Source organism: Rattus norvegicus, chromosome 14 (genome assembly GCF_036323735.1).
Source record: "Rattus norvegicus strain BN/NHsdMcwi chromosome 14, GRCr8, whole genome shotgun sequence".
In the NCBI taxonomy this organism is placed as follows: domain Eukaryota; kingdom Metazoa; phylum Chordata; class Mammalia; order Rodentia; family Muridae; genus Rattus; species Rattus norvegicus.
Window position 1 is genome coordinate 49267 of NC_086032.1, and position 17958 is coordinate 67224.

The 17958-nt window shown below is 38.0% G+C and overlaps 1 protein-coding gene across 8 annotated transcripts in view; it reads left to right on the top strand.

Annotated features, from left to right (window-relative positions):
* Tmprss9l1 (transmembrane serine protease 9 like 1) overlaps positions 1-17958 on the top strand; it is a 44826-nt gene that overhangs the window by 12111 nt on the left and 14757 nt on the right. For 6 of the 8 annotated variants that reach the window (XM_063273799.1, XM_063273798.1, XM_063273800.1 and 3 more), the window contains 8 exons: positions 549-10113; positions 11392-11592; positions 12412-12580; positions 13488-13747; positions 13909-14042; positions 14160-14457; positions 15810-15945; positions 16252-16499. In XM_063273799.1, coding sequence (XP_063129869.1) covers positions 549-10113; positions 11392-11592; positions 12412-12580; positions 13488-13747; positions 13909-14042; positions 14160-14457; positions 15810-15945; positions 16252-16499 — 11011 coding nt within the window. Of the gene's footprint in view, positions 1-548; positions 10114-11391; positions 11593-12411; positions 12581-13487; positions 13748-13908; positions 14043-14159; positions 14458-15809; positions 15946-16251; positions 16500-17958 lie in introns of those variants that run through there. The other 2 variants (XM_063273805.1, XM_063273806.1) reach the window with 2 other exon arrangements.

The window sequence follows — 17958 nt, forward strand, 5'->3', positions numbered from 1 at the left end:
AAAAATAAAGAGGCATTGAAAATGTAAACTGCTGTTGATGTTTAAAATATACAGATATTAATATGTATATGAAAAATGACATTATTCATATTTAACAAAATGTAAAGCTAATTATTTTAATAAAATACATGTGATTTAATAAATTAAACAAGGTGTATTTGTTAAGTATGATGTTTTTTCCAGTAATTAAAACTTTTATTAAATTTTCATATTATAATTTTATAATTTAAGGTTCTTAGAAAAATTTGTGTTTAACTCATGTTCTTCAGCTATCAATACACATTACATTTGATATTATGTCACTTCATGTTATGGTGAATTTTTGTGGCAGACTGCAGGGATAATATGTTCTAGTGAATTTATCAAATCTAAGATTTACAAGTTATTTATAAATGGAAAAGTACTTATAAATGCAAATATATGAATACATTTTAATGTATTGTATAGCTTACTTTTATGCTTTTGTGTAATTTTTATATTGTGAAAATTTATTATGTATACTATGTATGTCATAAGTATGTGTACATTGTATTTGTTTCTTCATCCAGATACAGCAAGGTAGCCCTGTTCTCTGTATCTTTGGCAGTCACTGGGAAGTCGTGGGCCTCATCAGCGAATCCTCAAGGACATGTGATGATACTGTTCTCATCATCAAGATGGCCCTGAACCTATCATGGACGAGGCAGTTTATTACTATAGATGAAAAACCACTGGATTGGATTTTCCCTTTGCTTTGCAATTTTTGCCCTGGAATAGAAGACAGTCTTAATAAGAACATAAGCAGTGCTGCTTTTGTCCCCCACGGATTCTCTTCTCACTCATGGAGTAGATTAATTACTTCCTCACAGAGCAGATCACGGTGGAATCCTCCTCCATTTCTCTTTGTTTCAAATAACAAAGACTCTTTTGCAGGCAGGCAGCACTTATATTTTCAAGTTGGACGTATCTTTTCAGCTAGCAAATCCTCAACATCACGACCCTGGACAATTCCTATGTTCAAAACTTTGGGTATTTATCATTCAACTGCTTCATGCAATAACCCGTTATCTAGTCATTCTGAGTGTTTTAGTCATTGTGAGACCTCGATCCCACCCAAAGCTTGTATGTCATCTAGCTTTCCCTGGAGAACTGGACTCCAGTACCAAAGTGGAAAACTTGCGGGATCAGGTAGATACCGGACTGATCTTTCAGGTGCTATAACTGGATTTCACACAATATCAATTAATTTCATTGGATCTTTGATTCCACTTCCAAAGCAAATAGATGGATTCCAAATCAGTTCTGAGATACATTCTCTTTATCCTCAAATTAAACCTCGTATATTTTCTTCTCCTGATCAGTGTGTCATTGGATCGTGGCTGGGAGTTTCTCCTGATATTAGATCTGGGGCACAGGCACAGGCTGCGCCATATGAAACTGAAACAGTGATATGGAGCCCATTTAATAAAGAATTTGATCAAACGAAAATTTATTATATTGTGGAAAAAGTTACTATTGGTGCAGAGGAAGAAAGTTATGATGTAAATCTACGGTCCCCTTTATTAGTTAGTGAAATCGAGTTAAAGTGTCCCATGCTCAGTGACTGTGGGTATCAGTACTCTTCAGCAACACCTACGGTGAATACATTGTTCAGTGGAGCTTGGTACTCAGCGAAATCCCAAATCACCTCTACAGAACCAGATGGAAAAACGATGTCTCCTGTATCTAAGACAAATCTGTTATCCTATACAATTACTATTCCTTTCTCTAAGCCTCTACCTACAAACAATCCTTTTCTGTCTTGGGCTTATTATAAACCAAATAAGATCATAGAATCAAGCCACCTGTGTACAATTAGCCTACTGAATACACATGAGGCCAGTGTAATAAAACAAAAATGGTTTGAAGTTATAACATGGCCTTTGTTCTATTCTAATATTGTTAAACCTCTCACTTATTCTAAAATGAATTTCAAGCGACAATGGATACAAAGCGATTCAGACATACCACAGCTTTGGACGTTTTCAAAAGTCAAGCCAAGGAAGTATTTGGATACCTTTAAAGCTGATAAAGCAAGGCTGTGGTTGCAGATTAAGAATAAAGAAACAGAATTCCAGAAACATCCCAAATTTCCGTTTGAGAGTCCCAGAATTGAGAGCAGAGAAGGTAAAATAAAATATTGGATGAAGGCAAGAGGAGGTGCAATTATATCATTGGACCAAACAGAAACTTGTACAATTGTACCACAGAACCGACCTGATCCTAGTGCAGTCGGATGTTGCTCTAATTCTTATCACACATTGCTGAGGATGCAACGAGATGTTAAGACTTTTACTTATCTTGAAATTGATATGGCCAGACCATTGGGCAGCCCCACTGGAAATACTGAACATTCAGAAAAGTCTATACCATTTACCGTTAGGTCTCGGATGCACGCCGAGGGTGTGAAAATCACACACTGGACAAAGTCACACACTGAAGAAAAGGTTTGGTTCCCTGTGCAATCAAGAGGGGCCCAGCATCCATGTGACTCTCAAGTGAATCATTACTTGTCTGAGCTGCAAGATGAAAAAATACGACCTTGGTATCGACCACAAGTCAATACAGTCAAAACTGTGATTAACACAGAGTTTCCAATGCTGCCTTCCTGGATCAAACAGGAAGGTGACCAATCAGGACTCTGGACTCAAAGCCAAGACGATTTTGCTAAATATTGGTTTCAAATTCGAATTAAAATGATCTCACAAGGGGCACAGCCAGTATCTCAAACAGAACACAAATGGGCAATGTTGGAAACTGAAACAGATAGACTCTGGGACCCACCTGTGGTTGACAAATTAAGAAACTGGATCCATCATGGCATTGATACAGTGAAGACCTTAAATGATTTAGATGTTCATAAAATTAAACCACAGGTACACAAAGAGGCCAGGACATTAATAAAATGGAGGCAGACTGACTTGCTCAAAATAAAAACCCAGGCACCATATGAAGCTGACATAGCCATGTCATGGAATCATGATGGAAAACTATTAGTCCACAACTGGAAGGACTTTTTGGAAGACAGAGACACAACTTGGATAAATTCTCAGCTCCAAGAACTGAATGACTGGGCACCACCTAAAATCGATAGATTCTCAAGGTGGACAAAGACAGACACACCACTCTCAAGCCTCTTGATCTCGTCTGAAATGGACACATTTGTGCAGTCAGCCGTAAGTAAATCCTCAAACATAAATCTCCTGATAGATTCTATAATTTATGCTATGCTATTGTGGACCAAAAAGAAACCAGCATCGAAGTCAAAATGTACTCATACTATACTGATTTTGTGGATGTCAACAAAAATGTTACCAGGAAGTCTCTGCACGCAAACCCTACGGGATAAGTACGTGCCATGGCTCCAGGATGAGTCTCAAGAAACAAATAACTGGATGATTTCTGAATCTGATTTAACGTCCTTGTGGCCTAAAACTCACTATCCAGAAATAAACTCAGTACCGTTTAAGGGTGAAACATTTACAATATGGGACCCAGAGGAATACCCTACACCAAATCTATGGAGAGAGATTGAAGCAGAGATAACCACTGAACTGACCCACACTGAGTCACCACTAGGAACTTCATGTGCATTTCAAGTTCCCAACATGACAGTTTTTAACCAGGCTGACCCTCCGCCAAGAATTCGTCCGCTGAGGGAGGACTATGATGAAATAACAACGTGGCTCTCATACAAAACACAACCAGTAAATCCGTGGACTCCACCAGGTAGGAATTTAGCCTCGGCTCCTCACTATGAAACGTCAGTGAACAATCTCTTCTCAGAGACAAAATATGATACAGATATTCCATGGTTTCACACTGAGTTTTTTACAGAAACCTCACTGACGGGGGCTGAAACTGTTTCAGGAGTGGGCGTGAATGACGCTGAAACTGTAAATATGTGGACACAGACTACGGATGCTTTGGAAAAATTACGGACGAAGGATAAAATCCAAATACCCACTTCCTTCACAGAGGGGAGAATGGATAGTTTCACACCATGGATTCAGATGGAGTCTCCAACATATGATAAATGGACACTCCGTGTATCCGATAAAATCACTTTATTGACTCAAGCTATGCATCCAACAGGATATCAATGGACAGAAAGCATAGCTCCCACTGCCTCAGTTTGGCTGAAAGGCAATCCTCTGTTAGTAAATCTGTGGCTACAGAAAATATCTGACAGGGCTCTATTGCCATGGCCCCAGGCCGAATACCTACCATTAAACCTGCAACCTCCAGCTGTGACTTACACAATCATACCACACCTATTTCAAGCTGAATATGCACCAATCAGTCTGTGGAGAAAACCCACGTCCGATGTCATCATCATGCCATGGAATCAGCCTGAATTATTCAATCAGAAAACATATCTTGAATCTAATACCAGAGTCCTGCCGTGGCCGGAGCCCGAACAGATACCTGAGCACTTATGGCTCCTACCAATAAGTGATACCTTTATATCACAGTGGCCATGGCACGAATCTTCTAAAATAAATATGGCATCAGCAGTAAACCCTGATGCATTGATAATGTCTATACCACGATGGCCAGAGAAGCACACACCTGAGGTGAATCTAAGGTCACTACTTGTATCTGACAGAAAGGCAGCAGCTTCGTTATGGAGTGAATATTCAGCAGGAAATGCGCTTGTATCACCTATGGATGACAGAGTCACATCTTGGTCCCAGTTTCAGGCCCTGCCAGCCTACACACAGGCGTGGACTGTATTTGATATGATGATGCAATCACATACCCACAATAAGTGTACATTAATAAACCAATGGCCACACATTTTCTCTGGTGCAATGACATCACCATGGTGCTTGGATGATTTTCAAGCAACAAGTATGTGGAGACAACCTGTGTCTGATGAATTTGTGCTATCAAGGACACCGGTTTCATCTCCAGAAGTAAATCCGTGGGGCTCTGTGATGTCTGATGCAATCACAGTCTCGTGCTCTGGATCCGAATATTTGCTAGTAGACAGGGGGACACTCCTCAGATATAATACAATTGCACCTGCATGGCTACAGCAGAGACTCCCACTGGATTTAAGAATGTCCCCCATATCTGATATAATCACGCCACATTGGTTACAGAAAGAATCTACAGATGGAAATCTAAGGCTGTGGAGTGTGTCTGATGCAGTGACACCGACTTGGACCCAGATAGAATCTCCAATATGGGGTCTGTGGGCGCTGCCACCTCCTAATCCAGGGCCTCCAAATGCATTTCCAACAAGAAATCTATTGCCAAACTACTCAGCTGACAAAATCACACAACCGTGGGATCGCACTGAAATTCCATGGATACATCATGCATCCATCACTATTCCGCCATTACGTCAGACTGAGTTTCGAGCTGAAAACCTTTGGACATCGCCTTTGTCTGACACAGTGGCACCATTATCAACCCATGTGGGTTCTTTGCCACTATACCTGAGGACACTGTTACCGTCTAACTTTATCACTGCACTGTGGACCCTCCCAGAACCTTTGCCATCGAAACTATGGACATCATCTGTATTAAATGGACTCAGACTGTCCTTGCCCCAGACTGAATCTAAAAACATAAATGCACAGGCACTGTTTGAGGCTGACCCATTAATCCTGCCATGGACTCAGTTCAAGCACAAAACACTCACTCCATGGACAGCGAAAGCAGATGATATGTTATCACAATGGATGGCGTCTGAAGTTCTTTCTGTACAATCTCAGATTCGATCTGCATATGATCCAGATCAGAGCCATCTCCAAATTCCAGCCATCAAACATTGGATGCATGCAGTGCCTGACCACGCTTTCTTAAGAAACCAAGCTTCTTCACCTGCAATGTATTTCTGGAAAAAACACGGCATTGATACATTTATGGAGTGGGCCACTTCACAATTCACAAACACAAGGCGCCCGACAGAGACTCTATCTACCATACTCAACCATGATGAAATTTCAACAACAGATTCTTGGACAAATTTTGAAACAAATACTGTCTCACAAATGTCCCAAGCTAATTCCAGGATCCTCAATCTCTGGACACACAGTTTTGCCCACTGGATGCAGTCTAATTTTGATGGAGTTACTCCATGGGCTCAAACACTATGGGCTGTAGAAAGTCCAACTATTCATATGCGTAGTACAGAACCATTGTGGAAATTGGCTCATATCAAGGTAATAAGATCTTGGAAACAATCCACGACAGAAATGGCCTTACAAGTGATAACAAAAAAGTCCACTACAGTATATTCCTTCACAAAATTTATATTAGATAATGCCTTTATTTTTGATCATACAGTCAGTCCAATAGGAAGTCGACAGACACAGACTGAAGATGATGAAGCGATATGGACACAATCCAAGTCCCTTAAAAAATATATTCAGACAAATCCTTACTCTAAAATACTCACAAAATGGGGACAGGGTGAATTTTCAGAAGACATTATTTGGGCAGAACCTGAAGCTGGCAAAGCTATGGTTTGGCAACAGAGCAAATCTAAATCTTTTATTCCAAGGATAGGAGAGACAGTTAATGTAGTAAAAGCAAGGGCAGAAACTGAATCCTCAGTCAAAACTTATTTTGCAAAATTAGTACCCAATTCATTGAGTGCACAGATACAAGCAAACTTCCTAGCAATGAATGCTGATGCACAACTTATACATGATAAATTTGTATTGGGGACAAATGCTAACTATCCATTAACAAAAAGTTGGAGAGAGGAAGGAAATAGAGCAGTCAACACCAAGGGAATCTCTGAAAATCAACCTGCAACAGAAATTGTCAACTTGTGCACAGACATGGTGTATCCAACATTCAATTCTTTGTTACAAAGAGAGAATGTAGCAACTGTATGGTCACGAGTTGAACCTCAACAAATAAAATTTCCATGGCAGAAGACAAAATTGTCAAACATAATACACTGGACACAGAGTGACTCATTATCAATATATCCATGCATGAATAATAAATTATCTAAACTCATGCCTTGGACCCTTGTTCAATATATACCAGAATATCACTTAGCAGATTCAAAAGCAATACCTTGGAGTGAGACTGAGCCTTTTCTAGCACATATATGGAAAGAGACCACATTTTCAAAAGTCATATATTGGACTCAAACTGAATCCCTGTCAGTAACCCAGTCAACACAGGATTCAGTAGTCACACCATGGATCCAGAGGGGATTTCCGCAAGAAGATATGTGGGTAGGTTATACTGCTCCTAAAATCAATCAATTGATTCAGGAGGACTATGAGTTAGAAAGTTCTCCAACAGTGACTCTATCCTCAATAGTTTTTACTTGGACACACCCTGAACATATACCATTAGTTCCATGGACAGAGTCCATGGAGCTTAGATACACAACAATAAACAAAGGGGTGTGGCCTTCATATAGTCCTATTATATTGGCCCATCCTGAATCCCCAGAAGTATTTATGCCAACAAACTCTGTTTCTGAAACTTTCACACCACTCAAATGGAACGACTTCCCAATAAAATATCACTGGGCACAGCCTTTACCTGATAAACTTATACCACTGACCAGGGTTTTATACATACCAGAAAACCTTTGGACAGAAGTCGTATATTCTACATTTGTACACATGACAAAGTTTATATCTTCATCAGAAATTATTCCTATACAGCCTACTTATTATGCAGTCACACCATGGGCTAAAGATAAGGTTTCAGAAATAATTACCTGCACATTGTCTGATTATCATGCATGCATATCATGGAACCAAAGTATGTATGTAAATTCCATAATAACAGAGGCTTCTAGTTCTGTACTTAAAAAGGCCCTCCAAACTCAGTCTTCTTTAGATTTTTTGGCACCAATAATAACCACCAAATTTACAATGTGGAGACCAAGTGAACTGCCATTATTGGAAGCTGAGTTGAAGCCCATAGCTTCCATAATTGTTGAATGGACCCAAGCTGAGGTTTCACAAAACTTAATAGCAGAAACTTCAAAAACAACAGACACATCTCTGAACTCCATTATATTTCCACCTATACTGTTTTATATGAAGGCAGAAACTGAGAAAGGAACATTTTTAACAGTGACTGAAAGTGAAGCTAAGAAAATTTTGACAGTGTCTAATATTAATACTTTAATAATTTCAGTGCATGCTCCAACTTATGTTATCCAACATTCAACACAAATTAGGTGGACATCTCTTTTGTGGGCACCTACAGAAACCCTAGACAGAAATACATGGTCTTTTTCTGAAGTGGGATCACCCTTATCCTGGAAGGTGCCTATTCCTTTAGCAGCTAGTTATGAGCTTCACCACAACCCAAAACATTGGTTTAAAACTCAAGATGAAAGAATAAAACCATGGACTCAGTCAGACTTTCAGATAATCGATGTTTCCACTCTACCGATGACTAACAAAGTAGAGTCCCATGATCGACATATAGTGGGTATGCATTCTGCTACTGATATATTTGATGCCTGGTCCCAGTCTAAAACAGAAAGTGTAAGATTCTGGAATATTTCAAAAGACAGTACATCAAGGCCATGGTTCCAAATCGAAGCTGGCATAGACAATAATCAGATGCCGCTGAAATCTACCGCAGTGAAAGTATGGCCTCAGGCTGAATCAGAAGTGTTTCGACCCTGGACCCAGAATGTATTTAATATCCCACTGTCACAGGATGAAATAGAACCAGAAACATACTTGAACATGTCCAACATTAATGCTTGGTTCCAGTTTCAAAAAATTTCAACAAGACAAAGAACTAAATTTGCCCATGAAACTGTTACTCCATGGATTTGGCCAGAATGGCAAATCACTCATTCCTGGAATGAACATGAGATAAAGGTACCAAAAACTGGGTCACATTTTAGAACAGATACATCCCAAATATTCTTAACCTATTCAAAGTCTGATGAGATTAAACTTTGGACTCAACCTGAATCGCAGCTTGTTAGGAGGTGGACTGAAGATGCCATAGTCACACTTTGGTCCCTGACTAAAAATGATGCAATTAAGCCATGGTTAGGACTGGAGTATGAAACAACACAAGCTGTGGCACAGCTAAGTGATGGTGTAATCGATCCTTCCGTTCAGTGTGAGGCTTCTACTGAAACGCTACCAGTGATTTCCTGGATTCCTTTTGATGCAGTACCATACTCAGTACAGACTCAGATGGAGTCTACATTTCAATCCCCGACTCAAATCCACGCAATTAGGCAATGGTCACAACCAGAATATGAAACTACAAAATATTTGACACATTCTAATGTTGGTGTGGCCTACCCTTGGGTTCAGCATGAGGGCTCTACTAAGACTCTAGAGATCATTCCCTGGACTCGTTCTGATACACTAATATACCCATTACAGACTCAAATCGACTATGAATTTCAGTCCCCGACTCAAGCCTATTCAATTAGGCAATGGTCATACCCGAAATATGAAATTACAAAATATTTGGCACATCCTAATGTTCCTATAATCAAACCTTGGATTCAGCATGAGGACTCTACCAAAACTCAAGGAATCATTCCCTGGACTCATTCTGATATGGTAATATCATACCCATTACAGACTCAAATGGACTCTACATTTCAGTCCCTGACTCAAATTTATGCAGCTAAGCAATGGTCACAACCGAAATATGAAACTACAGAATCTTGGAGACAGCCAGGTGTTGGTATGGCCTACCCTTGGATTACGCATCAAGGTTCTACTGAAACTCTAGAAATCTTTTCATGGGCTCCTTCCAATACAGTGATATCCTCACTACAGACTCAGATAGATTCCACACTTCATTATCTACCTCAAAATTATGCCATCGGACAATGGTCACAACCAGATTACAAAACTACAAGATCAACACAAACTAATGGTCACGAAATCAGCCCTTTGATTCAGCCTCAAGGTTCCACTGCAACCCTAAAAATAGTTTTCTGGACTCACTCCGATACACTATCATACTCAATACAGACTCTAATGGATTCATTTAGGTTTTGGAACCAGTTTCAACCAAAAACACCCCAAATTTGGGCCCCAACTGCAGAACAAGCTAGAGAAACACCAGTTTTGACTGGAATTGGTACAGTAACATCACCCTTTCACTTTCAAGGTAATACAAGTAGTCTTATGTTACTCATTTCTATTCTAAAACTTGATAATATAGGTAGGTGAATTCCATGAGATTGACAAAGACTGAGTTTCTGGAAACAGACTGCTATACCATAGTTGAAAAATAAGAGCCAACCATCTGTAAATACAAATTACCCTGAAATCTACCACGAGACTCAACTATCGAGGTCATAGTCCATGGTAGGCTTTAAATCTCCAGGGTCGAGCTACAGAAATACACGAACACAGACTACCACAGGCCCTTTTAGAATTTCAGGTATTTGTTCTCCAAATTACTCTAAAATTGTTACCTATCTACAGATGCACCTTAATACCAAATGTGTTAAACCCTGGACTCAGTTTGAAACTTTAATATTCAGATTTTTAGCCCTACTTTATATCTCCAATGGTCAAGCTACTTATTATCTATCAGAGTGGATAACCCACAGCTAAAAACAAGACAGATCTAGAACTCTGTGTAAAACTGGTTTTATCTCATTTTTTTCAAGTACAAAATTGATCTAATAAGTGGGTCCAAACTTGAATCAGATAAATTAAGGTCCAGCCTTTATGTTTTAAAATTGATGCAATATCCATATTTATTCCTTTTGAGCTTGAGATTTGTGGGGAAATCATACTAATAAGTTACTGGGCATTCATGTTTTTATTGCCAGTACAAGTATCACCTTATCAACGCAGATAAGTGCTATACAAGGCAAAAATAGCAGTGACTCATTGTAACCTAGCAAGCTTACTAATAATCTCATATCTATATCAAACTAATTTTGGAGAGAATTCTTCGTGAAAGCTTTTGTAGCAAATAAGAAATCATCGATATAAAAAACAAAAACACACAAAAAAAAAACCAAAAAACAAAACAAAACAAAAAAACTCTGATGTCCTGTGTGGCTCTTTTAACTTTTTACTTTTAGCCTTTTTTTCTTTTTTATTTACAGTACTCTCCATCTCCATGGACACCCTACTCACACAGCGAAAACATATCTTTTTTTTTCTTTTTTTTCGGAGCTGGGGACTGAACCCAGGGCCTTGCGCTTGCTAGGCAAGTGCTCTACCACTGAGCTAAATCCCCAACCCGAAAACATATCTTCTTGAACTGATTCTCTGTTTTCTAATTACTCATCCTCATTTTCTTCCATCCTGAAGTCTCCTTTCCTTTCTGGTTTTCAAATACTTCTGATACGTTGCTCTAGGAACTAAGGCTCTCAAACTTATTGAGCATCCTGTTGTCTTAAATTTTTATTTCTCGACCCTTTTCCAGAGACGCTTTCAAGGGAGAAACCTACCCTGATGCCTCCACCTCAACTTGGCCCTCAAGATAAGCACTTAATGGAACCACTGTCTTTTAAGGAATCGATACTTAATGTTTCCTTGTCGGGATGTCACCTTAGTATGGTATGGAAAGATAATCTTCAAGCTCTATGGCTCTACAAAACAGCAGTTCTTTCTCATGAAACCACAGGCAAGCTTTCTGATAAACAGATATTGGAATTGCATTGTTTAGATGAGATGACATTATCCTAAATTATGAATAAAATTTCTGAGGTCAGATATATAATCTTTTTATCAATAAAAATCTTATTTTTCGTGGGCATTTTTCTTTTTTTTGGTTCTTTTTTTCGGAGCTGGGGACCGAACCCAGGGCCTTGCGCTTCCTAGGTAAGCGCTCTACCACTGAGCTAAATCCCCAGCCCCAAAAAATCTTATTTTTCATGTTAGTCACTGTCTATTGTATATAGTTCTTTCTTTTCTGGGGGCAAAGGCCGTAATTGACAATGAATACTAGGAAAACTGTTTATAAATTATTTAGAAGCGATTTCTTCCAAAATTATTGTAAGCGATGTATGTTAGTAAATTAGTGATTGTTCATACATAACTTCACAATAATCACAACTTCACCACCACTGAATATGAGGAGTTCTCTATATTTTCCGTACCAGACATGGTTCTTTCATGTTCAACAAGACTTAAATTCAGATGGAGAGTTATAGGTTGTGGCCATATGTGCACGAAAGTGTGATAGTATTTCAAAACCACTTAGTGCTTTGGACTGGAATATTATTTCACTTGAGAAGCAGATAAGCAGAATTGAAAATATTTAGGGAGGGACAGAGTTTCTCTTCATATAATGAAAATTGGAATAACTTAGTAACAAATGTCCTGTATTTAGTCAAAGTTAAAGATGTCAGATCCGCAAACATTTTTCTTAAGCATAAAACTAAAATAGAAATGTTTCAAGAAGAAAGAACACTAACTCAAACTTTATGCGGGTTCCTTCTAGAATGTGGTTTACGCCCTGGCCTTGTCCCCCACTGTCCCAACTGCTGGGAAGCTGAAATAGGTGAATTTCCTTGGATGGTTTCTGTGCAACTTTCTTACTCCCACTTCTGTGCAGGCTCCATACTTAATGAAAAGTGGATCCTTACGTCTGCTCGATGTGCCAATTTTGTGTAAGTCTGAATAAAACTTTTCAAGGTGGTTCCATATCACATGTGGATGTTAACTGAGATAGTTAATGAATATCTTCCTTTGAAATGCAGCTTCTTCAATATTCATATTATTTCTTATTTAAATCTGATATATCAACTCATTCTAAGTGATACATTTTTTCATTTCATATGACAGTATTCCTCAAAAAATAGATGAGAACAATTTTTAGACTTTGGCCATGACATGTATGACATTCTGTTGTATTTGATTTACTTCATGCTTTTGCCAAAATTATTGTTTATTTTGAAGATGCATTTAATATCCTAATGATATATTTGTGGGTTATGAAAATATATCCCAATTTTATATTGTTTTTACCTATAAGAATATGGAAAGTGCTAACTTCAAATCAAAAGTTCCTCTATTTTTATCGGTTATAATTGAGACATTGTTGGCCTTACAGCCAACAATATACATTCATTGTAATTAACTTAATTTCAAGTATATGGCAGAAATAATTACTGAAATTTAGTAATATAATATTTTTTGCATCATTGTAAGATTTACTTTTAGATTCTGATGTTGAGTCCTATAATGAACTTTTATGATCAACAATGCATTATATACCTACTAGAGGTAATGTAAATAATTATAGCAAGAGTGCATTCTGTGTTCAAAAGCTAGTTATCCTGTAGTATCAATCAAGAGGCAGAATCAGGAAGATTGTGGCCAATATGGGTTATCGCTTATGCAAGCAACTTAGTAAGGTAACTAGATTGATTAGACCTTAAACCAATACCTATTTCTTCCAAAATAAAATTAGATAATTTGGTATAATATTTTACTGTCCACTTGCATTTCATGTGACCTCTAAGATTTTTTTATATTAAAATGTAAAATTATATCTCTTGATGTATTTTTCTCCAGAAAACGGTCAGAAGCTCTGGCTTTAGTCCAAGTGGGGCTGGTTGATCTTCAGGACGCTACACAGGGTGAAATCGTAGGGATTCACCGTTCCATGCCATATTTAGGTTCCAGTGGACCATTGGGACCTGGCCTGCTCTTGTTGAAGGAGCCCCTACAGTTTCAACCTTGGGTGCTTCCTATTTGCTTGGTGGAGAGTCTGGATCAGGAGAGACATATCCAGCTGTATGACTGCTGGCTACCCAGTTGGTCCCTTATGAGGGGTAAGTCATGATGAACACAGTAGGTTAATTCAGTAGATTTTTCCTAAGATAAATTGAGGTTTTATCTTTTTATTTTCATAATATTTCTCCTTCTGTATGACAATAACACACACACACACACACACACACACACACACACAAACCTTTCTGATTTCTTTCAGGAAGTCCTGGTATCCTGCAAAAAAGGCACCTGAGCATCATGCAAATCAGCCCTTGTGACAAATTTTGGCCTCAACTGAATGAGTTCACTTTCTGTGTAGAAGCCAAGAAAGCTATGGGGGAATCTGGCTGCAAGGTGACAAATTGATGAACCACGGACGGCAGGGATAAAAAGAAGTACAATTTAGTAACAGATATGATCTATTCTCATCCTTCAGTTTGTCGAATAATACTGTGTTGTCTATTTTTATAGGGTGATCTTGGGGCACCTTTGGTCTGTCATCTGCAACATAAAGACACGTGGGTGCAGATGGGGATTTTAATTCACTTTGATGAACAGTGCAAAAAGCCCTATGTCTTCAGCCACGTTAGTCCTTTCATTTCCTGGCTCCAGAGAGTCACACAGCCCAGCCACGCCCCCTGGTCCAATCAAGAACCTGTGACTATTTCAGTTTCTAATTCCGTGACAGTCTTTACCAATAGAAAAGTCTCAAAATTTACAGCTTCAGTTGAATCTACTCCACACTTCATCTCTCTGTCAGAGCCTCAGGGTAAGGCCCAAAAATATCATTGTAAGGGATCTAAGAAAAATTGAGAAAATAGAAATATAAAAAAGGGAAAGCAAAAGTTGCGTCCACAGGAGGTCTGTTATTCTTGTTTGCCTCATATTCCTGTGTGTGTGTGTGTGTGTGTGTGTGTGTGTGTGTGTGTGTGTGTGTGTGCGCATGTGCACATGCACAGGCAAAGGCACTTTACAATTATCACACTACTCAGCTTTCGTGATGTTACAATTTATATGTAACTGGCTATTCTTACTATAATCACAATAGATGAGTACTTTGAGGCCTAGAAAAGTAAATAATTTCTTACATTCTTAGAAGCCAAAGTGCAGAACTGACTTTGGCAGTTTAATTTCTAGAAGACTTCTTTCTATTAGTGTATCAATTTTATATTTAGGTGTTAAAATTATTTTCAAAATAAATGCCTGGTTTTATTGTTAGGTAATACTGACTCTGTAGGTCCCCATACAGAAACAACTCTGCAATGTGTGTCTGTGATTGCCATATTTTCCTCTTTAGTTTTTGGAAGCAAATCACCATATCACTAATAGATATTTTACATGAATTTCTTCTGAAATGTCCACTAATGCTACATATAATCAAGGTTATAATGTTACATATGCTTCTGCAATTATATTGAAAAAATATTTTTCAAACGAGTGAAGGTTCTTTATTTATTTGCAGAAATACAAAGCTAAAAACTTTTCATAGAAAGGTGAATAAAATGCATACCAGTAATGAGAGTCATGCTTCCATTTTTCCCTTTATTTCCTCGCTTTTTTATGAACAGACAAATTATCTTCCCCAATTTGTATACGTATATTAATCAGCCATGGTTAGACAGTGAATAAAGTTTGATTTATTTTATTTAACATGAGTACTTTGCAATATTCAATCTTGAAATTTCTTACTAAGCATTTCATAGCTACTACAAGTTGTTAAAATTAGTAAGCTTAGTCTCCGATACTTTGGAGTCTATGGTCTTATATCCAAGATCATCATTCATTTTATATACGTTAAAATGAAGCTCTCTTATTTACTACCCACACAAATAGTTACAAAAGTCTAAAGTAGTATTTACATAACTTTGGAAGAGGAAAAGAATATACTATATACAATGGTTTCCAATATTTTCCCCAGTGAGATAGGAAAAATAAGAAGATAATTTTTAAGGAAAAAAACATATTCATAAAGATTAAAGAAGCTTTCATTTCAAAATAAAATTTAACAATGCCAGGTTTTTTTACTACTTAGATTAGGAATTAAAAAGTTTAAAAGTGGGATCAAGTTATATTTACACCATATTTATCCTGCATTTATAATTTTGTTTTTTTTTAACCCAGCTTTAGGGGATCATATTTCTCTGCAATATACGATGCCATGGCAGGCTCTGATCTCCAGCTGTGGCAATCAGATCTGCAGTGGCTCCATGATTAATAGCTACTGGGTTCTCACCGCTGCCCACTGTGTCAGGCACATGTAAGTTTATGTCACATATTTTCTCATATTTTATATTACTTGTATTTTGTTAAGATTATTTTGGGCAAGGTGCCTATAACTGTTTAATCTTTTCTATTTTTCTCACGTGTGTGTGTGTGTATGTGTGTGTGTGTGTGTGTGTGTATAAATGATTTGATGTCTGATTGTTTATGAACTCTGACCTCATGTATAGTTTTCATTCCTCTACAAAGAAACAAATAAACCCAGTTTAAGGAGGTAAACATAGTTTGTAAAGTTTACAGTTTCCTGTAAAACTCATTGTTATCGATATCCACTTACGCCTAGGAATCCCAAAGACACTGTTGTGATACTGGGCTTTCGGAATCCTGGGACAACTCTGAAAATTGTTAAGGTGACTTCTATTTTACTGAATGAAGAATTCCGGTTATCAAATCAGGGTGTGAGAAATGACCTAGCTCTTGTGAGAATTCAAGAAGGCCAGGGTTCTGTTCCCATAGTGGCGCCTTTGGGCAATATTAGGAATCTAAACACCTCAGAATGCTGGCTGTCTGGACCTCAGATTGTCAACCCAGGTTAGTAGCACAACTCTCATTTTACTTATTAGTTGTTATATTTTCTTTTAACTAAGGAACATACTATTAATATGACACTTAAGGAAGAATTGTAACTGTAATTGTTAAGGTACCTAGTAAAAATATCTTTAAATTTGTGTAAATTGGAAACCTACCCTAAGATATATTTTTGCTTGTAATGTTAATAAGGTATTATTATCTTACAATAATAAGGTAAATAGGATGGGTATAGCATGCTGAAAGGGACCAGATATAGATCTCTCCTGAGAGTCACAGCCAGAGCATGTCCAATACAGAGGTCAATGCCAACAGCAAACCATTGAACTGAGAACAGGACCCCCTTGGGAGGAATGAGAGAAAGGACTGAAAGTGCTGAAGGAGCTTGCAACCCCATAAGAACGACAATGCCAATAAAACAGAGCTTTCAGGGACAAAACCACTACCCAAAGACTATACATGGACTGACCCAGGGCTCCAGCTGCGTATGTAGCAGAGAATAGCCTTATTGGGCAACAAAGGAAAGAGAAGCCCTTGGTCCTGCCAAGGTTGGACCCCCAGTGTAGGGGATGTCGGGGGACAGGAAGGTGGGGTGGATGGGGAGGGGAACACCCTTATAGAAGAAGGGGGGATGGGATAGGGGGATTATGGACAGGAAGCTGGAAAAGGGAATAATATTTGAAGTGTAAATAAAAATATTCAATAAAAGAAAGAAAAAATAATAGGTTTTAATTTTATCTCAAATCTGTCTTTTTTTTTCTTTTTTTTTTTTTTCGGAGCTGGGAACCGAACCCAGGGCCTTGCACTTGCTAGGCAAGTGCTCTACCACTGAGCTAAATCCCCAACCCCAAATCTGTCTTTTCAATAGCATTTATATACATGACATTTTTCCTTTTTTCTTTCATTGGATATGTTTTTATTGAGGCCTGTTTTGTGATCGATTATATGGTCATTTTGGAGAAGGTACCATGAGGTGCTGAGAAGAAGGTATATCCTTTTGTTTTAAGATGAAATGTTCTATAAATATCTGTTAAATCCATTTGGTTCAGAACTTCTGTTAGTTTCTCTATGTCTCTGCTTAATTTCTGTTTCCGTGATCTGTCCAGTGATGAGAGTGGGGTATTGAAATCTCCCACTATTATTGTGTGAGGTGCAGTGTGTGCTTTGAGCTTTAGTAAGGTTTTTTTTATGTATGTAGGTGCCCTTGTATTTAGATATTCAGTATTGAGAGTTCATATTGGTGGATTTTTCCTTTGATGAATATGAAGTGTCTTTCCTTATCTTTTTTAATGACTCTTGTTTGAAAGTCAATTTTATTTGATATTAGAATGTCTACTCCAGCTTTTTTCTTTGGACCATTTGCTTAGAAAATTGTTTTCCAGCCATTTACTCTGAGGTAGTGTCTGTCTTTGTCTCTGAGGTGTGTTTCCTGTAGGCAGCAAAATGCTGGGTCCTCATTGCG